Here is a 26,456-nt window from a genome sequence, read left to right as displayed (position 1 = left end):
CTAAACTCCAACAATTTTTCATATAGCTATCTGCACATAATGAAATTTCTTTTTCTGTTGACTTAGATATTTTAACTGATTCTATATAATTTGATGTCGCTGATTCCAAATATGTAGTCAGAAAATGTGTATCACGTCACAATTTTTCACAAATCACATTTGAAAATTTTCACAATATTATAATACTGGGCTAAACTCCAACAATTTTCCATATAGATATCTGCACATAATGAAATTTCTTTTTCTGCTGACTTACATATTATAACTGATTCTATATAATTTGAGGTCGCTGATTCCAAATATGTAGTCAGAAAAAGTGTATCACGTCACAATTTTTCACAAATCACATTTGAAAATTTTCACAATATTATAATACTGGGCTAAACTCCAACAATTTTCCATATAGATATCTGCACATAATGAAATTATAGGACTATACATAAGGTGGCGGAGCTGATAACAGGTATTAAGTTGCATTGTTTGACAAGTCACATTTCAAAATTTTCAGAAAATTATATCCGGCTACATTCCAACAGCACTTGCAAAGAGAATGCGACGTAGTCAGATGTTCAATCAGAGTATCACGTCACGTTGTTTAACAAACATACGTTTCTATTTTCTCAATAGGGAGTTCTTAATGAACAAAAAGTTTAGGTAATTCCGGCAAATTGATCAATTTGTTTCACGAGCACATACAGTCAGCACCTGATGCCTGTACTTATGCTAAACTTAACATACACCACAGAATAGCACAACATGCATACCTAACTTTTGAAACGTCACCAACAAATTTTCAACTAGAACCTCGTAGTTGTGCGCCCTGAAGTTTCCAAGAAAGTTTGTAATGACATCAGAAAATGCACAGCATACATCTTTCTTTGTGTGGTTAATTGTTTGTAAGAATTCTTCATCTTCCATTAGCATCCTTATCTGAGGACCATCAAAATACCTGCTTTTACTTTCTCATGCGTCAATGCAGGACATTTTGAGCAAATGTATTTAAAGCAAGCCCCATTCTTATCCAGAGCTTTTACATACTGCTTCATTAATTCCAACTTAATGTGCAGTGGAGCAAGTAACACTTCCTTAGGATCAACAAGCGGCTTGTTCTGGATGTTTTTCGCCCCGACTTCAAAGCTTTTCCTGGCAGGCCACAGTCTTCGTACCCGATGTTCGTTCCTTGCTCGACTGTCCCATAAATACAAAAAGCATGGATATTTCGTGAAACCTGCTTGTTGACCAAGTAACATTGAAATGACCTTGAGATCTTCACACACAAGCCAACTGTCATTTGCATACCTTTTTCTTTCGAAGCAGTTCTTTCATTGTTTCGTAGCTTTCCTTCAAATGTACGGAGTGGCCAACAGGAATGGATGCTAACTTATTGCCATTATGTATCAACACACACTTCAAACTCCTCTTGCTATCAATAAAAAGCCTCCATTCTTCTGCATTATACGTACATCCCATAGCTTCAATTAGTCCCTTCACATCTGTACAATACACATATTCTTCGTCCCTTTGAAAATATCTTAATACATGCCTATCTCTGTCCAGATACATGAAGGTTGTTCCAGACGCTAACATATTTCTTTCCTTCTTTTCTACACAGGTCCTGCATACTTTATGAGGTGCCCAGGATTTACCTTGGTCACCCAATTTAATCCCGAAATATGCATTATACGCTTTCCTTACTAAGTTAGTAATATTTGTCCTTTGTTTTGAGGTTAACAATGTTCGAATAACTGATTTAAATAATAATCACTATAATGTTCCATGTGCTGCCATCTTGTGACCTCTTTACGGACTACGTTGTTTCATTGCTCTAAATATACATCCCTAATATTAGATAATTTTCTATTTTCCTCCGAAACCTGACGTGATAGAAAAAAACGGATTTCGGTTTTGGATTTACCACCCTCGAATTACTAAAGAACAACCATCAGACTCCAGTCAGCAAAATGGACGTAGACCAGTGTTATCTTCTGTATTTCTTTGGGGTTTTTCCCCCCTGACTTGACAAACAGAGTTGGTTTTATTTGCCTTGATGGTTTAGGAACTTCAACTGATACTTGTTTTAACTTATCCGCTTATGTATTATTTGCATTTTTTAGACTATCATGCTTAGATTCTCTTATTGCTCTAACTTCCTCTTTTAGATACACTAAGATACGTCTTAGTTCTTAGTTCACACGTGGATAATTTGGTTCTCAGTGTTAAGATCTTCATATGCTGCTGCTATCTTCCCTACTAATTCTATCAATAATGTCTTTGTCGTAGCAGAGACGTTCTCTCGAGCAATTCCAGCTTGTATTTCATTTATGTAAAATCGAGATGTTCCCACTTTCCTCTCACTTTCGGTTTCTTCATCATCGTTTGTCCTTAAATTTTCACCTAATCTTCTTCCGTCTCATCCATTCTTCTCTATCTCAATGGGTTTTCTAGGCTGGATCTTTCAGAATTTGTTCCAATTCTTTTGCTTTTATCGGAGTTAATCCTATCCTTTACATTTTATACCAATAACACATAACACATGGTCTTGCTCTTGACGCTCTAGCCTCTTCTAAACCCACCGTTAGCATTTCATAAATCCGTTGCAATTGCAACAACCTACTACTCCACCTGAATCCTGCTAGATTGTAACTTGCTAGCCATATTGTACATTCGTTAGGTCGTATTTGTGCAAGATGATACAAAGGACAAGTGCGACACAACACAGGACTTCACGTTTGACTTCACATTTGATAAACACAACGACAATTAACAATTCAAATATCTCAATATGGCTTTCTGTCCAACACTTTAATTCACCTCGAGAGAACGCAGAATAGTCGTCGACACCACTTTAAAATCTCCTGATGGCGGCTACCCACCCCCTGGGGCGCCAGTCCCAGATCCGCCCGGCCTCTGCTTCGCACCTTTGCTTTTACCAGAAGCAGGTGGATACCCTGATTGGAGTCGAGGATGCACTTCTATTTCGTGGTTCGTTTAAGCCAATCAGAGAGAGTCGGTCACGGGGGGTCGTGGACAAGCAAGAGGAGAAGGGGAGGAGGGCAACTGAGAGCAAAAAATTGTTTTAAACTTGCATGATTTTGCCTTTGCGTAGTGTATCTTGGCCAATATAAACGGTCCTTGTGGCGCAGTAGCCGAATTATCAACCCGAGCGAGAGAGAGTACATCAATCAGTCAGCTGTTTTTTTTGTTTGTTTTTTTTGTGGCTGTTATTGCGTTGCGAAATTGTTTAGCGCTCTCAAAAAGTCGTTCCTGTTTCAGTGCTAAGTGTTTCATTTCATAATGAATTGGAAAATTATACATAGCGAAAGCGGCGACATAATATTTAACGTTGTTGAATTTTTGAAATAAATATAAAATAAATAAAGCGAGAAGTTGACCGCACGTTTAGAAGTAAAAAAAGAGATTACTTGAAAAGCAAAATTAACTAAATTGAAACAAACAGCAAAAATAAAAATATCAGAGATTTATATAAAGGTGTAAATGAGTTTAGAAAGGGGTGGCAACCTAAAGAAAACTTGATAAAAGGTAGAGACGGTGATTTTCTAGCTGACCCAAGCGATATTCTAAATAGATGGAAGAACTACTTTAATGACCTTTTAAATGTCCATGTAGGAGATAAATCAGAAGTAAATGAAGTACACACAGCAGAACCTTTAGTTCCAGAACCTAACTTGACTGAAGTTAAAGATGCTATTAAAAGGCTAAAGAATAACAAAGCACCTGGAATTGATTTAATACCAGCTGAGTTAATTAAATATGGTGGAAATTCGTTAATATGTCAAATTCATAAATTAATTTGTTTAATATGGAATAAAGAAGAAATCTCTCAACAGTGGAAATAATCCATAATTGTTCCTGTGTTTAAAAAAGGTGATAAAATGAACTGCAATAATTACCGTGGAATTACTCTACTCTCAACAACATACAAAATATTATCTAACATTCTTTTAACAAGACTAACCCCATATTCTAATGAAATTATAAGTGATTATCAATGTGGATTTAAACGTAACAGTTTAACTACAGATCAAATTTTTCACATCAGACAGACACTTGAGAAAAAGTGGGAATATAATCAAAATGTCCATCAGCTATTCATTGATTTCAAAAAAGCATATGATTCGGTCAAAAGAGATAAATTATATAATATATTAGTAGAGTTTGGAATACCTAAGAAGCTTGTTAGTATGATAAAAATATGCACTAGTGAAACAGAAAGTAAAATTCGTGTGGGTATTAATATGTCTGACAAATTTACAATTCATGATGGGTTAAAACAAGTAGATGCATTGTCTCCATTGCTCTTTAATTTTGCCTTAGAATATGCTGTAGGGAAGGTAAAAGAAACTAAAGAAGGACTAAAATTAAATGGTGTGACTCAGTTGTTAGCATATGCAGATGATGTAGACTTACTGGAGGATGATGTGAATACAATTAAGAATAATGCTAAAATATTTTTCAAAACTGCTAAAGAGATAGGTTTGGAAGTTAACAAAGAGAAAACTAAATATATGCTTAGAGGCCGAAACCAAATGTTAGGTAAGAATCAAAATCTAATTATTGATAACAACTCGTTTGAACCAGTTTCCAAATTCAAATACTTAGGAGTAATATTAAGAAATGAAAATTATATTAAAGAGGAAATAAAAAGTAGGCTTAATTCAGGAAATGCATGTTACTTCTCTCTTCATAAACTCTTGATTTCTCGTTTAATATCTAAGAAACTAAAAGTTAAAATATACAAAACAGTAATTTTGCCTGTAGTATTATATGGATGTGAAACTTGGTCCCCTACATTGAAAGAGGAACATAAATTGAGAGTATTTGAAAATAAGATCCTTAGGAAAATCTTTGGACCTAAAAGGGATGAGGAGACAGGTGAGTGGAGAAGGTTACATAATTTAGAACTACATAATTTGTATTCATGTCCAGCTATTATTAGAATAATTAAATCAAGAAGACTTAGGTGGGCAGGCCATGTGGCACGAATGGGAGAGGAAAGAGGAGTTTACAGGATTCTTGTTGGGAAAACTGAAGGTAAGAGACCTGTAGGAAGGCCAAGACGAAGATGGAGGGTCAACGTTGAGATGTGAGATGGACCTAAGGGAGATCGGTAGGGATGGAAAAGAGTATATAGAACTTGCTCAAGATAGGGAAACATGGAAGGCCTGTGTTGCTGCAGCCATGAACCTTCGGGTTTAAGAAGGCTAGAGAGTTAGTTTGAATTTTTGAAGGGATGTTTGCTACAAAGCGTGCAGTGACTGCGGTAATATGTGAGCACGAAGGAAGGGATGGAAGAATTCTGAAGTAGGAAGTAGGGCATTGTTGAATTAGTGTGTACCGTATTTTTTTCAAAATATTTGTTATTCTCTTGATTTCGCTTGATTTGCTTGGTTCGATCAGGATGTCATTAGAAATAATCAACGGCTAAATAGATTACAACTGATTTCTTCCATGTGATAGTTTGAGCGGCTTCCTTCGTGTACACCAATATTATTATTCTCCTGGTTCATTAATATCAGCAGAGCCGGGGAGGACGTTTTTACGAAGTATTTTGCAAATCGACAATAGTATTGATATTGTATATCGGTATTTCTATATTTTAACCCTCGGATGCATGTGTGGGGTCATTTTGACCCCACTGTCTGTTTATTTCCTGGTATTATAATAAAATCTAAATAAATAATTCTGATTTTCTGTGACATCTTACCATGCTACTTCAGCTATAGGAACAGGTATAAATAAATTTCTTACAATTTATTCTAAATTATACTTTTAACGTTTTTGTAACAATATCCCTCCTTTCCATGTGTGGGGTCATTTTGACCCCAGCCTGAAAACAGCAGGAAAACATTCATAAAGGGAAATTGATCCTACATATTATGTTCAATTATGCCCAAACTAAACGCAATCATCTCAAGGTCAACCACCCACCCTGCCATGACTCATTGCAAAGTGCGCATGCGCAGATGTATTTGGCGCGGATCGAGACCAACTGAGAGCTCCTGTTCGTGAGATTTTTCTCAACAAATTCTCCAACCCGAAGTACAAAGCAACCTTTGGAGTAAATCGTTTCGAAGACATCAGAAGATTGCTCTGATCTGATGACAAACATACTGGCGCTGCACGTCTGGAGACTGATCACATGGCTGCATTTCGATATATCTGGTCACTTTTTATCAAAAACTGTCGCAGAATCATGGGACCTGGCGCCTTTCTTACGATTGATAAACAGTTAGTGCCTTTCCGTGGGAGATGCAAGTTCGTGCAATACATGCCAAGTAAGCCGGCCAAATACGGCATCAAGAGCTTCTGGTTGTGCGATGCTGATAACTTTGACGCCAAAGACGGTCTAATCTACTTGGGACGACAGCCACGAGAGCAAGTTCAAAAGAACCTTGTCAGCAACGTCGTGAAGAAACTGTGCTACACACTGCGGAACTTTGGAAGAAATATCACAACTGACCAATTTTTCACAAGTCATGACTTGACTATCGATCTCCTGTTACAAAATGTATCCATTGTTGGAACAGTATAGAAAAACAAACGTGAAATTCCACCTGCACTCACCAATATAAAGACAAGACAGCGTTGCACATCAGAATTCGCCTTCCATGAAAATGAGACCTTGGTAAGCTACGCGCCGAAGAAAAACAAGAATGTCATTCTACTGAGCACCATGCACCATGACATACACATTGATGAAGAAGCCAGAAATCATAAAGTTTTACAACCAAACAAAGAGTGGAGTGGACGCCATGGACAAACTGGTTCAAACATACACCTGCAGAAGACAGAAACGTCGATGGCCAATGGCCCTCTTCTATAATGTAATCAACGTAGTCGTTATCAATGCATACACATGCTACTTGTCACAGCATTCTAATTACCATTCGGGCGTCAGTCACAGACGCCGTATGTTCCTTATCGAGTTGGCGAATGTTTTGATTCTTCCTCACATGTGGGGGAGGTGCCAAAGCTTGAACCTGAAGAAACCAGTAACCGAGGCAATGAAAGTAAGGCAGACACAGAGACTGGGGGATAGATCTTCAAAGAAAAGAGTACGATGCCAGGTCTGCACAAGACGAGAGGACAGGATGACGACGGAACATTGCAGAAGGTGTGGGAAACCTGTTTGCAAGCTCCACAGAAGTGTGATTGTGGTGTGCTCAGAATGCGAGTGAGGTGTATTTAATTGCCATGAGAGGCCGGCACATTCTTCTATTTATTTCTTTTTTATTATTTTTTTATTTTTTTTTATAAATTTATATCTTCTACATAAAATCGTATTTAGTGCTGTATTGTGTTATCTCTAAAATACTGTTTCTCAGGTCGGTCAACTGAAGTTCTGATAATTGCGAGCGAAGTGTAACTACCATTAATATTAATTTGATTTTGATTTTGAATTTAAAATTTTGGGTGCGTCAGCACTAAGGCTATTTTGCACCCGTCACATTATACGGGGTCCAGCCCCTTATCGTTACACAACAACTCTAACGTTGCATAACTAAAATCATAAAATATTAAAATCTTCTGACTTTCGTTAAAAGCTGAGGATGTAAAGGAGCACTCAGCACAAAGAAGGACAAAACACAGGACAACACAAACAAAATTATACTGGCCATGGGGCCAGTCGCCAGAGCCTCGTTAGTCTGCAGTCCAGGGTGTACTACGTGGAAGTGAGGTTGACTATTGGGTGCACTACGTGGAAGGAGCACCCCTTTCACCCCACTACCATTAATATGTAGAACAGTGAATTGTCAATACAATTATAATAATAAAGAAAGGGTAATTGTTTCCTATGTTATATTCAGATAAATTATTGATCAATAAACCATATTAGCTGAACTATTTACTCTGTCGTACTTATTTCAATGCATAATTGCATTGGGGTCAAATTGACCCCACATATGTAAAGTTGTAAAAAAAAAAAAAAAAAAAAGTGTCATGCATCCTAGGGTTAAGTGATTCATTCATGTTATCGAATGCTGAATTACATATTGCACAGTTACATCGCTCTTCCAGTGACTTGCTGGACAATTTCCGAAATATTTGAAATCTGTGAAAAATCCGTGTTAAACAAAATCATGAAATATAACTCTGTCACAGCGTCATTTTCAGTGAAACGTCAAGGAACAAGTTGTAGGCCCATTTGCGGTATTTTGGAGCTGAGCTGGTTAAATAGAAAGTATATTCCAAGGAAAAGCCAGAAATGATAACTTGTCTTAAGGCTTGTGATGAAAACTGGAGTTTAATATGCATGAAACTGTCAGACTCTCAAAGCAAAGAAAAAAAGGGTGTGTTTGATTTGATTAATTCAGTATCTCTTACATCTTACGTTTGCTAGCAGCGAATGTTGACTTCAGGTTTCATTATGAACGAAAGAGCTGGACTCATCGCACAAATTCTATGAAGTCAGAGAAATCGTTGTTACTGAAGTTTGTCAAGGATAGTGCGGAAAGTTTAGTGGCTCTTAAGTCCAACTTTAATGAGTCAATAACACAGAAAAAGAGCGGAATGGAGAGTCAAATGAAGAACTTCTTCGATTTTCAATGATGAAAGATTGTTAGAGCGCGGTTAGTTGACGCAAATGTAATGAATATGGCCATTTGTGTATGTGCATCTAGAGCAACAGTGTCCAAAGGAATGACAATATACACAACTCTTGCCAAGACATCGTCAACGAAGGAAAATAGTGGACGAAAACGCATCCTCCGTGATCCGGACCACTGAACATTGAAGAGAATGTCTCAAAGAACCGTCGAGCTACTCTGATACAAGTGACGTCAGAAATCAATCAGCATGTCGACCAACCTGTTTCTACACTCACAGTCCAACGCGAGCTGTACAAACTGAACAGTGTTGCCAGCCCACAAAGATGCCTTCTTGCTGATCATGGGTGTTTCCACTATTTTTATAACCATCGGTAGTTTTCATGTAGAAATATGCTAAAATTTTGGAAATCTTTTTCTGGCATAATTCTTGAAGCTTTCCTGGCGACGAGTGATGAAGAAGTTTTCTCCAGCAACCATCCAGGTGATTTCCGGATAGAATTCCGAGTTTTCGAGAGCTGACGTCACTCTCATCTTCAGGGATATAAATGACTGACTTCAAATCTCATCATCGTTTTTCTGGTATTTACAAAACATTCCACATTGCATGTTAAATAAAATAAAACCTACCTGAGCTACTACCAAGCTCTTCCTAATTTGTGCCATGGATATCTTCACCGCATGGGCAGCTTTCATTGCACTGATATCCACTAATATTATGAGTCCTCTCTGTAGAGTGTCCGAAGCCAACATAATGAGATAACTGCAAACTGAGCGTTTTGCAATTACGTCATAATCGTAGATTTTGGGATCGACATTTTGTAAAGAGTACAATAACACTCTATATCCATCTGGAGTGTACCCGGGAATAGCGCAAGCGACCCTGAAATAATATTAAAAATTCAATTAAAATATTGAACAAGTAGAATGGCAGCACTTCATTCCTAAACGTCAGCAGAAATCCGATGTGTCTGGTGTTATGTTACATCCCGTGACAGCCCTGAATGAGCGGCTATATTGTTGAGTCAGCAGAAAGTTGACGTGTCTGTTCACCTTGAAGACGTCGGAAGCGGGAAGGGGTAATAAACCTGTGATGTTGTATCTTGGTGTATGCTAACCTAACACATGCGTATACTTGTGTGTGTGTGTGGAGGATATGCGAGCGCACCCAGCGTGTAAGATGCAGGAACATGAAGAAACTTGATTTCAAGGTGGCGCTGTAAGCCGAAAGCCTAGCGGCTAAGATTTTTGCTCTCTAAACAAGGGAGTCGAGGGTTTGATTCCTGGTAGAGTCAATATTTATTGATTTGGTGGTTTTTAAGAGCACTTTATGCACAGCAAGGCTAGTCGGGACTGGACTTACAGTTTAAAGTGGGCACTATGTGCCTCCACCGGGTATCGGACCCGAGACCCTTTGATTACAAGGCGGCGACGTCAATATTGAAATGTCTCGATTAGCCTATGTGTAAATAAACCCAACAAGATGATAGTGTTCGAAAATGGAGTTGTGTTAGTGGTTACGTTGTCGCCTCAGAATAAAGAGGTCCCGGATTCTATTCTGTACGCAGTCGTATGGAGTCAATTGTTATTTGCCAACATTTTAGGTCCATATTAGCCCATCAGTGCATAAATAGTATTCTCATAAAACAATATGGCGGCCGTGTTTTGTGTGCGGCGGCGGCGTAGTCGCGGGCGCGCCGCGAACAATGTTTTCCGCCCACGTGATATAGATAAGAGTTTAAATATAAAATGGTTAAAGTTGATGTTTTAATCAAATGGTTCCGGGTTCGATTCCCAATATTGGAAAAATTGAGAATTCAATTCTATTTGGTTAAAAGTCCTGATTAGCTTTTGTGCACAAAGAGGAAATGAACAAAATTGAAAATAGGGGGTCTTTATGGTGTAATTTAGAGGTCCCGGGTTCAATTCCAAATGTTGTCAAATTGCCTAATATTGATTTTCTGTTTAAATAAAAAAGAAGTGTGTTATCAGTACCGAGTAGTATTTATTCACGAACAGATATTCAAAAAGTTGTTTAGTGTTGAAGATATTTTGGGTTCGAGTTTCAAATTGAAGAATAACATTGATTTCTTTAAAAAGTGAGTTATTATTACCGATTAACCTTGATACACAAAGAGAAAATGGCTGACTTTGGAGTTTTGCAACCAAGAGGTCGAAGCTTCTATTTTCACTGGGGACTAATGTTGGTGTTTCCTTAACGCAGTCCCGATTAACCGTAATGCATAAAGATGTTTCAACGGATATCGAACCTTGAACCCTTTGATTATAATGCAAAGACTTCACCACTAATGTATAAAGAAAAGTTGTTTTGCCGTGTGGGCCCCAGTACGGATTAGCTTTAATGTATAAAGAATAGGCAAGATAAGCAAGATGGCCGACACTATCGCTTTGTCATTAAAGGGGGGTCGCAGGTTCGACTCCTTCAAAGGCGGCAACATTTTATGTTTCAATTCCATGTAAAATTCAAAAGTTATTATCTATCAACGTCAATGCATAAAGGGGAATTAAACAAAAAAAGCAGCGACAGATGTGGTAGAAGAAAAAATGGAATTAGTTTCTATGAGTGTTTTTTATAGAGACAATGAAAATAGAGAATCACTGCTAATAATAGAATGAAAATAAAGATAATTGCCTTTGCATGTCCAACGCCGTGCAGAAAATATCTCATGCTTTATCTCCCACAAATCCACAATACACACCTTTTTTCATTACATAGTTGGGCCTCCCCGATGACGCAGTGGTATCGTCGTCGCCTTGTAATCAAGGGGTCCCGGGTTCGATACCTGATGGAGGTACAAGTGGTTGGGATCCCATTTTAAACTGTAGGTCCAGTCCCGATTAGCCTTACTGTGCACAAAGTGGACTTAAGCACCAAATCAATTAATCAATCATTATATAGTTAATTATTAATGTTGTTATTAACACTGATTATTACCAGTAAAAACAGAAACCATGTGCATTGATTTAAAGTTAATGTGCTGTATCAGGTAGCGTGTCCTAATAGTGAGCTTCATGACCAGTTAACAAATCTTTAGGATACTCTTGCTTAACCAAGATAAAGGGTTGAAAACAGATTAAAACTGCATTTTGGACCCTCTTTGTTGCCACATAACAATGGAAAGCAACAATGGCCTATCAAAACAATTGAATGTATGCAAGCAGGGAGGCTTATACTAACAGTATATTAAAACAAAAGTTCGGGGTGTTGTTGCCTTCCAAAAATACAACACTCCGAACTTATTCATGTTTCACATTGCATGAATAATGAAGGATATGTATGATCTCGAATTTCAACATTTGCTACAGGGGAGGGAAATTTTTTCAGTCTCAAATTTGCACAATATTAATTTCTCATTGCCTACTTCAACATATAAAAAAATCACTGTGATCAAAAAATACAACTATCGAAATATCACTTTTTTTTAGATTTTCAAAATAATGTCTCTTAAAACTGAAGAAAACAGAAAACAGATTAAAACTGCATTTTGGACCCTCTTTGTTGCCACATAACAATGGAAAGCAACAATGCCCTATCAAAACAATTGAATGTATGCAAGCAGGGAGGTTTATACTAACAGTATATTAAAACAAAAGTTCGGGGTGTTGTTGCCTTCCAATAATACAACACTCCGAACTTATTCATGTTTCACATTGCATGAATAATGAAGGATATGTATGATCTCGAATTTCAACATTTGCTACAGGGGAGGGAATTTTTTTCAGTCTCAAATTTGCACAATATTAATTTCTCATTGCCTACTTCAATATATAAAAAAATCACTGTGATCAAAAAATACAACTATCGAAATATCACTCTTTTTTAGATTTTCAAAATAATGTCTCTTAAAACTGAAGAAAAAATATTACCTGCCTACGATCATTTGTTACAAATATGTAGGTAAATAACTGAGAATCTGCGAAAATCATGTTTGGGGTCACTGGGGGAAACACCGCGGGGAGGGGTGGGACTTTTACGGAATTATTCTATACATTTGACGTTTTTTGTCCTTGGTTGAATGGACTATTAAACTTACAAGCGCTATGGTAGCAGGTAATAATTTACCAATGACCAGGATGAGACTATGGCAGAACAATGAAGAAGGAATATTTTAATATTTGGGAATAGTACGTATTATTTAATAGTGTTTAATACTCACATATTATTCACTGAAAGTTTCATGTCGGGTGACAGAGGATCCATGTTCGCACACATTTCAGGCACCATTCCTTTGCAAGTGTAAAATGCATCTATTTTCTCTTTGGTGTCCTCTAAGCTGTATTTTCGACAACGAAGGAAGTTTAATAACATGGTGTTATCTGGAAATGCACTAATTGAATTACAAACACAATAATATTAAATGTTTCTGTCTTTATTAGTAAGTCACGTAATTATCCATATCAATGGCAAAGACTTTATGACATTGCCATCCAAAAGTATAATCAGAACACTCACGAAAATCTAACAAACATACTAATCAAATTTTGATCGAGTAAAATGATACACGATTAGGAATTTGGAATATTAGACACAACTTAAAACAACACCGATTTTTAAAAATAACAACTCTATAGATATAGATTTCAATATGTCACACTTCCAGCATTCCTCATTCCATTTTGAAAGTTACATTACTCATCATTTAAAGCAGAATCTCCAGCGCTATCCTGTAAAAGTACTATCTCGGATGCTCGTGTCGAAGTTCAAAATATCCAGCAGACATGAAGAAATATCTGGTAAGTACATTAGACATACTTACGTCTTTCCAAGAGACACCACATTTTGATGTTTTCGCTGTAATATAATGTCTTCTGTTTTGTGTTTTAATTTGTTCGTATGTGAAATTACATTTTTTTTGCATTTGGACATATTTGATATTTGTTAAGACATTATTTGGATATAAATAGATGCTCGAGTAATTAAATTGAAATTCAACTGGATTACATCAGGTTTCTTCTCTGACGTTTTAAAATGTGCTTTTCAGATGCAAGAAAAAACATCCTGGTATGTACAATACCTAGGATGATCATGTTTCTTCCCCAGGCATGTTTCTGACAGAGATCATATTTTTGCATCATGTAAAGTTTCCCTTCGGCGCTTTCTTTCATTTTATCTCTCTCTCTCCCTCTATCTTTATCTATCTATCTAATCTATATGTTTATTTATATATTACTTACTCTTTCACACTGACAAACAAAGTCCTAGAAATCTAAATAAAAACTGTCCCTCCCTATTTTCTTCATCATGCTTTCTTGAAGTTTCTGATGTGCCTAACGGAAGTCTTTTCGAGCTCTCGTGTCCTTCTTGTGCCCAAAATTTTTACAGATTTAATTCACATCCTCTAATTTCAGGCTCAAGACGGTGTAATTTTATTTGAAGTAGCACGTCTTTCTCCATATAGCTCGGGATAGAAATATTACAGAGATGCGAATTGTGATTTTAGCTTGCAAAATTAAGCAATGTTGTGTTCAACAAGTGATATGTGCAATGTTAATTCAGATTTGTTGTCTTTTGCATCCACTGCTCATTACAGTGCTATCAGAAATTCAGAACATACATACACCATATGTTAGAATATAGTATATATTGAAGAGAGATGCAGAGCCGAATCTGTAAAATATATGCTTTTCCATATCTCCGCTTCTAACAAACGATCCGACCACTCATTGACAATGTCGCATTCCACAAGGAATAGCTTGCTTCATTGATTCCAGCCGCATACCGCTATATATGCAATTCCAGCCTGGTTTCCTGTGGGTATAGAGGCGTTGTCCTGTCATCGAGAGGTAAGAACAAAGGTTATGGGAGGGAGTAAAAACTCCTGCAAGGGAATACTCAGTCTCAGTTGGTATTAAGAATTAATCGAGTACAGTGAGTGTGGGATCGTTATAGTTAGAGGCGCGTATAACTTTTGGTGCGAGACACCTCAGTAAGTTGAACCTCGAATGAAGGACATTACATGGATCTAGGTAAGTGTGGAGAGAAATCAGTTCTGTCATTCCTCTTCTTTCTTCTTCCTGGCAAAATAAGGCAAATCAACATTGTAAAATGAAACCTCTCGAATTGCATAATTAGTTACATCCCTTGTGACTCTAAGATTCCCTAGCATAAATTGAGTCTTACTTCATGGTGCAGATGCTTTGGGCTAAATCATAATTGTGTACACTCCAGGACAAATTACCTAGAAATTTCAACCCGCAACAAACATTTCATGGCGGAGACACGATTACCGTTTAGGTTACCAAAATTGTAATCCCTCCCTCCCACCCACTCTGTCAAAAGGTTTAAAATAATACCCCACACTTCATAGTTTGCTTATAAATTTTAGTCCCCCGACTAACATTTCATGGTAAAGATACGGGCTTTTAAATAGCTCTTCAACGACTTCATGATGGAAATGTTGAATATAGTGTAGCTTTTGTACCCTTCCGTACATAATACTAACATTTTTATGTCCCAACCTATGAAACTTTTTACTGTTTTTAATTAATAAAACCGCCCAACACCACTTTAAGCTGATCATAAAATGCTGAAACTAGAGTAAATAGTCTGAAGTTTGTTTGGCGCAGGTGTTTTTCTTTGTATTAAATCCCCCTTATTTTTTTATTTCTCTCCTTTTTTTGTTGAAATTGAAAACGAAAGAAATCAACGCGCATGAATAGTTCGCAACTCAGTTTACATGACGACCTTGACCAATCCTTAGATCACATATTAGAACTAGCTTCCGCTTTTATTGAACCCCCCCAATCCCCCCCCCCGGATGTTTCACCCCGTATAACTCGCTCACGAGCACCACAACTTGCATACCCCCAATTTGTACAAAAACTTACAACTCCTAAAAGATCCCGTAAACCACTCGACCCTTTCACCAATACTCCAGAAGTAAGACAAATTAAACGCACCCTTACAATGTCGGTTACCATTCCACAAGCCTTTTACACCAGCTCCTTCAGTGGTCAAAATCCTAGTGACGTAGAAAACTTTTTTTGCTAGAATTACGAGTAAAGCGACCTTGAACTGGAATGAAGATCATAAAAAAATGCTACCTTTATTTTTGTCTGACATTACATTAACTTCTTTCCAAGACATACGGACTAGACAAAACTTTAACACTTTGACCTTTGACCAGATCAAAACAGAAATATGTAATCTTTTTATGGGATCTTATATGCCAAGTCAGCCGGTGCAAATGTTACTTGAACGTAAACAAACGTTGACTGAACCGACTTAGGCTTACGTTATTTCCAAGAAACAGATGGCTTTACAACAATTCCCCAGGCCACATTACGTTATATCAGAATTGAGATCGAAATATATTGCTTGCCTATCCAATAAAACTTTTGTACAGACAAGAATCCCTTATTTAGACACGAAGGACGGAAGACCAGAATGGATTAGAGCAAGCATTCAGTCACGCTAAATATCTGCAGTCTTTGTACTTTACATCCCCTTCAACTTTTCCCACTACCACGCAAACAATGTACATGCAGTTCGCATTCCCAGGTTTGACTTCGCCTGCAGCTACATCATGTCCACAGAACAATTTCCAGCAAATTCCTTCCACACCCTCCCCAACTACTGAATCAACACGCATACATGCAAAGCTATACAGAACTCACCCCCATACTCACCTCCCCTCTCTTCCTGTTTCCGAACAAAGCACGGCCGTTCGGCCGCTATCCCTGCTGCAAGCAGCTTTCCTTTACACTTTTATTGTTCCATCTACATGGCAGAACGCTGTACTTCGCTGAATTTCACTCTTTGCTGAGAGTCCTCATTCATTCTGTAACTCTGTTTTTTTTTCGTTTAGCTTACAGCTCCATAAGTTCATTTCATCTCATATATATTATCATATTGACAAGGGTTAGGTGCAGTGACGTGCTTTGACGTCGACAATTGGGGTAGCAGTCAGTGGCGTGCTCAAGGGGGGGTCACACCCCTCCCCACTTTAGGGCCCAGTATTCCTAAAAAAAGAATGTCAATAAAAGGAAAATATTACAAAATGATGAATGATTACTAAAAAAAAAGTACACGTAAACCTCACCCACATTCGAAAATAAAAAACGATTTGATTTGACTACTAAGCCAGAGATCCTGGGTTAGAATCTCAGCTTGGCCATGGGTATTCTTTGTATGACCCTTCATCAATTTTATCGTATCATCTTCGTGATTAGCCAAAAGTGGCGGGAAAACGAAATAAAATAAACCGAATCAAGCAATCAATCAAAGATTTCATTTCATTCTTGTTACTTAGCGTCGCTTTTTTGTTACATTTGGTTAATTGCGAAGATGATACGATAAAATTAATGAAGGTACAAACACAAAGAACACCCATGCCCACACGGGGTTCGAACCCGGAACTCCTGGTGTCGTAGTATTCTGTGATAACCACTCCCGCACAGTTGGTTGATCTGGTGTTTTAAGTCCACTTTATGCACAGAGAAACAAAACAGGAAACAAAACACACTTTCTTGAAGTTTCTTCAATAATATTCATTTGGCTTTTTGAGTTCTGAGATACATTTTTCATTACAAATTATTTCATTATTCACTGCAGAGTACAACACATAGGACAAGAATGCGCACTCATCACGGTTAGAATCCTGGCCTGGATTGTTCATATGAGGTCCCTTCATTAATTTCATCATATCATCACTCATCCTCATTTTCGCAATAACCAAATGTGGCAGAAAAGCGAAGTAAATTAACCAATCCAACAACAATATGAACGCGCGTTCTCTTGCCCAAATAAATACATCCGTATTTATGACTGTTAGAGGACAAGAGTAGTATATTTAAATAAAACACAACTAAAACGAGAGTGAGAGAGAGCCCGAGCACATATTTGTAATTTAATCATTATATATTCCATCTGAACACACTCGTTCACATTTCATAAATAATAAAACTACATCCCATATTATAGTACATACATATTGTACAACGTGTAAAATATTGTGTAAATACAGAGAACTGCAGAAAATTTTACCCTGAGTTCTTTAGAGGATTTACAAAAAAATCTATGAGGCACCAATCCCCTATCTGTCCTATAGGAGATAGACTGCGGGACCTGAAAGCACTGGCTTTCAACCATTGCAGCGGGGAGAGGGGTTAAGGGAGGTAGAGTTAGAAATCTTCCTTTTCTTTTGGGCGGCCGTTTCTACCTGGAAACTGGTCAGTCGGAAGAAGAGCGACCTAGGGTATCCAGCCAGCTTTGCCTGCTGAGAACACCGATGGACGAGAAGCGCGTGGAAAAAAAGGTGTTGCATATGAGCTGTGGTGACTTTAACAAGACAATACATATTGTGATTTGAATATAATCCGATATGTGAGATTGATTGATCTGGCAGAGCAGCCCTTGGCTGTACCTTGCCCGCTGAATAAAGAAAATTTATTATGAAAGAAATTTATTATTCAAATTCCTTCAAGGTGCTCTATCTTCCGGACACCATTCAGTGAGGTGAAATTTTTCGACGGTTAAGTCATCTCTTTCAGAGTAAGCATACAAAGAAACGAAGCAGCTGCTGATGCTGTGAAAGTCTGCTGATTGAAGCGAAGTGCTTTCCACCTTGATCAGCCAGGGACCTTCAGATTGTCAGTTCACTCTTATTTTCCCACACACATACAAGTGTAACAATAAAGTAAAGTAAAGAAGTAAAGTGTTGCCCTATGCATAGCACCACGCCATGAAGGCGTATAGGGGGTGTGGGGGTAACGCCCCACACTTTCTTGATCCGGTCGTGAGTGGGGGTGATGTGATCAGCATCACGCCCCTGACCGCCTTTACCCCCCAGGATTTCCCCCAGGTACCCATGTTATTCGACGCTTCCACCGTTAGAAAAGTTCCCGGATTTGAACCGGCCGGGGATCGAACCCGGGACCTTGAGCATGGTAGTCAGACGCGTTACCGACTCAGCCACCGCGGCCACTCAAGTGTAACAATAGAAATCTTTATCAACTAGCAAGTGAGATCCAGTAATATGGAGATGGACACAGTGAGAGCATCTTAACCAAGGTACAATCGTTGAACCACCGGCACCACACAGTATGTTTCATGCAGTACGCTGCCACTACAAAACGAAGGGAAACTACGTAGTTATGTTGCACTAGCATATGCTCCTGCCGGTCAATTGGCTTGATATGTGTATTGACACATGGATATTGCCACGTCCACGATTGTGCAAATTCCTACAGAAAGCAAGAGAACTCTTCGATTCCGATGAATATGTTTAATTTCACGATATTCTCATGCCTTTTTGTAACTCTCATAGACATAGGCGTAGCTTGTGGTCTAAATTGGGAGGTGGGGGGCAGAAGAAAACTTGGGACCAAATATTGTTAACATTGGAGGGCAGAATCTAAAATTTTAACAACATTAAGCCTTGTTTCCATGATTATGAAAAAGTTTTGTACTTTTGTACTTGATACAGAGTCTGAAGAAGACCTTACTAGAAAGTTGAAACGTTACGTTTAGTTTATGTGTTTAATAAAATAAATTACTGCCTTGGTCAGCATATTTAGTTTTTCAGAATCTAAAAGTTTTCAATCCCATAAAAATATCATCCACGACTATTTTGATAAATATAACTGTTACATTTGAAAAAAAAATACTTCTTACATCAGGTTCCAGGAGGTTAACGAAATTACCATTAACTCGTAAATTTTCATGAACCTGAAAATTTTGGTTGCGGGGGGGGGGGGGGCACCGCCCTTGGTCCGACAAGTTACGGCTATGCTCATAGACATTTATATAGTCTTTTTTTAAACATTTCAATGGAATCATGTTACAACGTACGTAGCAGCACACAAGTTCACACTATATTTATTCACTTTAATTCAGGATGCCGCAAGATGCAGCTCACCCAATGAGTCTCAATCACGCTATGTCTATCGGTTGTGAGGGGTACGCCATGTCCTTAACCATTCCCCACAAGGCAACACCGTATGTCACCCTCAACCTATCAGTGATCACAAAATATCACAATCAGTGAACTCTTTCGAGCATTGCTTCCCCATTCCGTCATTAGTTCCATGTGCAATGTATAAGGTTCCTTAAGCTCCACCCTAAACATCTAAAATTCGAATTTCACGCTCTACTATACTTTCGCTCATTGAAATGTAACATATTTCAGCTACTGATACAATAAATGGATACGTTATAACCTTCTGATAAGGTTTTGTGGCAAAAGATGCTGGGTCTAGGGCACATAACAATCGCAGGGCCTATAACGAAATTTGTTCATTTCGAGATCTAAGTGATTTATATATCCCTCCATTATATTTTTCACACAGAATAATGTATTAAAATTTTGGTGCAAGTTTTATCATTTTACAACCCAAAATCTTACTCTTTTACATTCTGAAAGTCGATTCCCTATGTAATAGACAGATATGTATTACATATTCTGTGTAATGTGAAACTAGTAACATTTATGACTTCTATTTTCAGTATGCATTATCTATTAGTTTGTCTACCAAATCCAACTTTTGTTGTCTTCTTCGATGCAAAGTTTTCACTGAGTTCTCCGTAATATGTAGACGAGGAAATTCTCTTCTCAATGCGACGTACTTGATCTCAAGTAAATTTGGATAAATTTAATCCTTGAAAAACTTCTCTCAGCACTAGCGACATTAACAGCTATTGTTAGCAAAATTCTAAATGTTTGGAATGGAAGTTTAAAGATACCGAGTGTATTGTAGGTCACGTTCTGTTGTTTTAATTTCCTGAAGTAAGAGATCACGGAACACTTTCAGTTCTGAACATAAATCACTTCCATAAATATCGATACATTTGGCATGGCTCTATATTATGCCCAAATATTTATAATACTCGGCATATAATTATTGAGTCATACCCCTAGTCATGCACTTTTACGCATTATTGTAAAATAAAACAAAATTATCAACTTACAAATATTTCTAATATTGTATTTGCCGATGACAATACACGTAAATACCTTATTTTTATTCTGTATGGAAATGGCCTGCTGCGTATCCTCGGGTAAATGCACGACTTGACACCTATCTATATATATATATATATATATATATATATATATATATATATATATATATACACACCTTCTTAGGTTTTCGACTAATTTACCACATTCGCATTTTCACGATCACTTTATCATCTTTTCGCCACAGAAAAAATAAACATTCTTTCCTCCATGTAATCCTAACAAATTTATTTATTGAAGGCAAGTTACATAAATCACTGTTACAGGTTTCCATGGTTATGGTGAATTTCTTATCTTATAGATATCGTGTTTGTTTATTTTAGTAAATAAACTATCGAAAATGTTACCCATGTCGTGTGGCAAGTGAGGCTGCTTCTGCAACCACTCCCTCAGATACTCCAAGTCCTTCCGGATTTGCTCCGGGTCTTCTTTGAATAGACTCCGGAGGCGTTTCTCCTCTTCTTCAGTTAGGTCTGCGTACACTAGTTTATCCATTGTCCCTTTCCTGGATAAGCTAATATGAGTGTTACTTCGCTGAAAATGAAACAAAAATTTTAGTGCGACAGTTATATCAACTTTAAATGATTCTGATCCACAATCATTACATAAAGGATTGATCGTTACAACGTTGCTTTTGGTGAAAAAACAGCCATTTTTGAACGATCATTGATACGAAAATCATACAGTTGGGTGTGACTATATGACTATAATGTAAATTCTAAGCATATGAAATCACATTATGAACCCTCAAAGAATGCAAAACATACGTTAAGATTTATATATACTAGGTTATTCAAATATGACCGGGACTGAAGTACTTACACTACTCAAACACATTGGTTCGTGAGAGACACTCTTCCCCATACTGTTGTTTGAGTCTGTGCAAAATTTCAGATGACTGGACGTTTTCTCCAACGAGAAATTTGATCACAATGCATTGTTCCACGCTCCGCAGCACCTTCTGTTCGCTCATCACTCTAGCAACACTTAGACACAACTGAGCAGGTTCTAACCTGCGCAGGAAAGAGGGTGGTGGTTGGGGTTCTACTCAACCAAGGTGCACAACTGCTGCGCTTGGCAAGTTATTTTTAAAAATCAGTCCCTGTAATATTTGAATGACCTAGTATTTTAGAAATCCCTTTCAAGGCAAATAAAAGGTATCGATTTTGATTTTTAATTGTTTATCCTACCTTTTTTGCAACACTGGTTTCAAAACCCGGTGGAGATAAATGGCAGATTGGTTGGAATCCCAGTTTAAACAGTAGGCCCTGTACCGATAAGACTTCCTGTGTATAAAGTGAACTTAAAACCGCATATTGAACAAAGTCCACGCATATAGAGTCAATTTCGATGCACTGAGTAACAAGCATACGATATGGAAAGAGGTTCCTGTTCTTCAATTTTATCAGATTTGTTTTGCTGAAATTACGTTCACAGTAAACATTTTAATGTAGCAGGGATACAACACTAACAATAAATATCAATAAATGCCATTTTGTAATATATACTCGAACGAAAAACCCAGTTGAATTTCAGAATCAAATATACAACCATACTCTAGCAAGAAATTGTATAGTCAAGGATTTAGGGGTTTCTTTCATTCAAATCTTACCTTTAATAAACACGTAGAACAAATAATTAGTGCAGTGTTCAAGAACCTTGGGTTTATTCTTACAATGGGGAGGAATTTCAAGAGTATAGAGAGACTATAAGTTTGTGTTATTCATATGTAAGATCAAAACTCGAATATGCATCTGTTATATGGAATACAGACACAGCAAATACAGTGAAGCAATCGAAAGAGTCCAATCAATATTTCTTAGATTTTTAGAATACAAATTTCAGAAAGTTTACCCCACATTTGAACACTACGACAACCTAATATATGAATGTCGGTTTACAAAACTGTGTCACAGAATAACGTTATATGAAATAGTATTCTTGTGGAGGTTTTTAAATCACGAAGTTGATGTTGAACATCTACTCTGCCAGATACATTTTCAAATCCCGTCGTGGAAAACTAGACTTAAGAATGAAGTGTTTCTTGTAAAGAAGGCTATATCAGAAATTAAAAAGAAATCTCCATTGTGGAGAATGTGCACCAGTTATAATAAATTGCTAATCAAGAATAATACCATTGACATATTTTGTATGAAGCTAAGGGACCTCAGTAAAGCCACTATTAACACAATGTCCTGACCTTTATCATATAATTTCCTAATAAAATAATAATTTTAAATACATTTTAAATATATTTATGTATGTGTGTATGTGTATGTGTATGTGCATGTATATACAGGGTGTCCATAAAGTCTCACCCCACCCTGGGTATTGTGAGAACGGCTGTAAATGGGAAAAAATGGCGAAACACGTATTCCATGATGTTCAGGGGGAAACGTTTTGAGACCAACCATTCTCTACCCGGCCCGCAACAAGGGGGTAGGCGGGGTCGACTTAATTTTTGAAATAGCAAGATGGGTCGAAGAATATGTCGTTTGAAAGGTCTTATCATAACAACAATAATACAGCAAATCAGGAGTCTATACGTAGCTCCAACTGACAATGGCGTCAAATCAAATGTCGAACAGACCAGCATTGGACAGGACTCCAACTCCTACAGTACTAAACCTAGACAACAGTGAGAGCTGGAAAAATGTTCCTACACTGTAGCATGATTCGGAGTTATCCTAGCAGTATCTACAAATACGTACAACCCCCCCCCCCCCAAGCGATGGCAAGCGTTCGTACACAAAACCGCATATCATCGCGTTCCCTTAGATTGCTACCAGGAGGACGAGAACCGACATTCACAATCGCAACTCGAGTCAAATGGTGAAGGAGGTACGTAGGTACATGTACAATGACAACTCAAGGCAAAGGCAAATGGGGGGGGGGGGCTGTTATAAGATCTTACAACACGTACACCACTAAAAGTCAAATTGACCTTACCTACTATTTACAGAAGATGTTCGAAATGAGCCCCATTCATTTCTTGGCAGTACAAGAGACGAGTATGAAATGCACGTCGAATTTTGCTGAACGTGTCTGCTGAAATGTCTCTACAGGCTGCTTTTATTCTTTGTTGCAGATCAGCAAGACTACTAAGTTCTGTTTTGAACACAACAGATTTAAGGTGTCCCCAAAGGTAAAATTGTTCGGAGACAAATCAGGCGATCTTGCAGGCCATTCGATGGTACCACGCCGGCGTATCTACCTATTGGGATAATGTTCGTTCAAATACTCACGTACAGGACATCAGTGTGCAGAACATCCATCTTGCTGAAAAACGATATTGTTCGCATGAAATTCCGGGCACACCGTTGACATCGACTGAGTTTTCTACAAGGTTCGTTACCAAGGGATCCACTGTGTCACGTAGAATTTGCAGGTATAGATTACCGTTTAAATTTCCATTAAGAAATAGGGGTCAAATTTTGTGGTTTCCTAAAATACCTGCACACACATTAACCTTCTCAGGTCTTTGTGTATGGTCTTCCCTCACAACATGGGGATTAACATCTCCCCGTACTCGAACATTGTGTTTATTAACACAGCCATTTAGGAAATTTAGGAACAAAGAACTTTCGTCACTGAGACAGATGTTGTGTAAGAAGTTCTCGTTGTTAGCAATCCTGTCGCACATAATTTCGTAAAACTCAATTCCTCTATCGAAATCATCATCTCCTAGTTCTTGCTTTATTTGCATTTTGTAAGAATAAAATTTGTGTAATTTTAACACCTTACTGATTGTACTACGTGGAATGTTACTTGGTTCTTTTATTTGTCTGAGAGACGTTTCAGGGTTTATAGTCAGGCGTCCTATAACTTCCAACACTGTTGTCTGCTTGATGTGAGTCGTCCTGGACATGAACTGTCATTGGCGCTTTGCGTTTCACGGAATATTTTCACAAGGTCTGAAATATACTTATGGTTAACACTACTGTAGGTCGTGGGGATACAATTCGTTAAATCGTCTAGCAGTGGCACAGTACTTTCTGCCACATTCACCGAAAAGAAAAAAAATACACTTTGTCTGCACCGGAACGCCCCCTACCGGCAACATTCATTTTTCTCGTAGTTGTAAACACTTTAACCACCAATACACACACACAAATAAAACCACGGTAACGGAAGATACAGGAAACACGTTAGTAGAACACAGTGTGTACGACTCTCCAACTCTTGTACGTCCAGTATTTCAAAGTCACTTCGAACTTTTGCGGTCCGGTCTGTTTGCTTAGGAGAACACAAGCAGAATAGTCCTGTTAAATCTTCATCGCGGTGGTAACACTGATTACTTGGTCTGGTTCGATACTCCGTCTGCATTCTCCTGCAAACAAGTGAATATGGCTCATTTCGAACGTCTTCTGTAAATAGTAAATAAGCTCAATTTGACTTTTAGTGGTGCACGTGTTGTAACACCTTGTACCCCACCCCCTCCCACTTGCATTCAGTTGACATTGTACATGTAACTACGTGCCTCCTTCACCATTTGACTTGAGTTGCGATTATACATGTCGGTCCTTGTTCTCCTGGTAGCAATCTCAGGAAGCGCGATGAAATGCGGTTTTGTGTACGGACGCTTGCCATCTCTTGTGGGGGGTTACGTATTTGTAGACACCGCTAGAATATCTCCGAATCATGCTACAGTGTAGGAACATATTTCCAGCTTCCACTGTTGTCTAGGATTACTACTGTAGGAGTTGGAGTCCTGTCCAATGCTGGTCATGTTCCTCGTTGATTTCCCTCCATTGTCAATTGGAGCTACGTATTATTGTTGTTATGTTAAGACCTCTCAAACGACATATTCTTCGACCCCCTTGCTATTTAAAAAAATTCGACTCCAACCTTCCCCGGGTAGGGAATGGTTGGCTTCAAAACGTTACCCCCTGAACATCATGGAATACGTGTTACGCCATTTCTTCCTATTTACAGCCGTTCTCGCAATACCCAGGGTGGCGTGAGACTATATGGAGTTCAATTAATAAATAAATAAATAAGGGCAAATTTTGGTGGTAGCGTCGTCACCTTGTAATCAAGGGGTCCCGGGTTCGATACCCGGTGGAGGCACATAGTTGTTCGGATCCCACTTTAAACTGTAGGTCCATTCCCGATTAGCCTTACTGTGCATAAAGTGGACTTTATACACCAAATCAATCAATCAATAAAAGTGCAAATTTTGACAAACAGAACATTAAGCGTACAAAGTATGGAACGTAAGTACGTACATGCCATGAAATTTCCACACATGTACGGTAATCACAGTAGGGTTGGCAACGCTGTTCCTCGCCACTCGATTTCCCTCCTCTTTCTTTTCCACTATTCGCGGCTCTGCTCCACAGTTAGCTGGGACAGGGTATAGTTAAGTTTTTTTGTATGACACTAGTAAGCTAGAGTTAATTTGGCAAGGAAAACTAGATATCCCAATATTTACAACAATCAAATTGTTAGAAGTGAAACAAGACTTACCTGAAATGTTAAAATGATATCACCGAGATCACTCTAGTTCAAGAACTGCTTCTCTGCAATCAGAATTTGTTTCTTTTCAATGTAGAGGAACTTGTAAATTACATAACATGTCTTGGACAGATAATTATGTACACGTAATTTAAGTTTCCTGGCTGACACGGTGAGAACGTTTTGATAATTATTATGAATCCTTTATGTTCGAAAACGATATTTCTAACCTTATTCCGTAACGATACACAGAGATTTTCTCTCACCATTGTTATATAATGTCGGTTTTTCAGCTCCTCAAGGCCGCATCTCCAAGGTTGTTTCCAAGGGGATGTTGCTTGAATGGAAATGAGGGAAATTCCCGTATTGGTTCTAAATTTTACCTACTTGGTAAATATATCAATATATGAAGATATTTCCTTCTCACTGGGAAATTGCCAAATACCATATT

At 37.9% G+C, this 26,456-nt stretch overlaps 1 protein-coding gene across 2 annotated transcripts in view; it reads right to left on the bottom strand.

Annotated features, from left to right (window-relative positions):
- Positions 1-26,226, bottom strand: part of LOC145979441 (alpha-tocopherol transfer protein-like) — a 40,022-nt gene extending 13,796 nt beyond the window's left edge. For both annotated transcript variants that reach the window (XM_083112341.1, XM_083112342.1), the window contains exons 1-4: positions 26,018-26,226; positions 20,896-21,082; positions 12,746-12,905; positions 9,198-9,450 (exon numbers count right to left, since the gene is read on the bottom strand). In XM_083112341.1, coding sequence (XP_082968467.1) covers positions 9,198-9,450; positions 12,746-12,905; positions 20,896-21,043 — 561 coding nt within the window. In that variant the 5' untranslated portion in view covers positions 21,044-21,082; positions 26,018-26,226. The remainder of the gene's footprint in view (positions 1-9,197; positions 9,451-12,745; positions 12,906-20,895; positions 21,083-26,017) is intronic.
- Positions 26,227-26,456: the final 230 nt, after the last annotated feature.

Source organism: Lepisma saccharinum, chromosome 26 (genome assembly GCF_977018435.1).
Source record: "Lepisma saccharinum chromosome 26, izLepSacc3.1, whole genome shotgun sequence".
In the NCBI taxonomy this organism is placed as follows: domain Eukaryota; kingdom Metazoa; phylum Arthropoda; class Insecta; order Zygentoma; family Lepismatidae; genus Lepisma; species Lepisma saccharinum.
The sequence above is the reverse complement of the archived record's forward strand: the minus strand, read 5'-3'. Positions and strand labels throughout refer to the sequence as shown.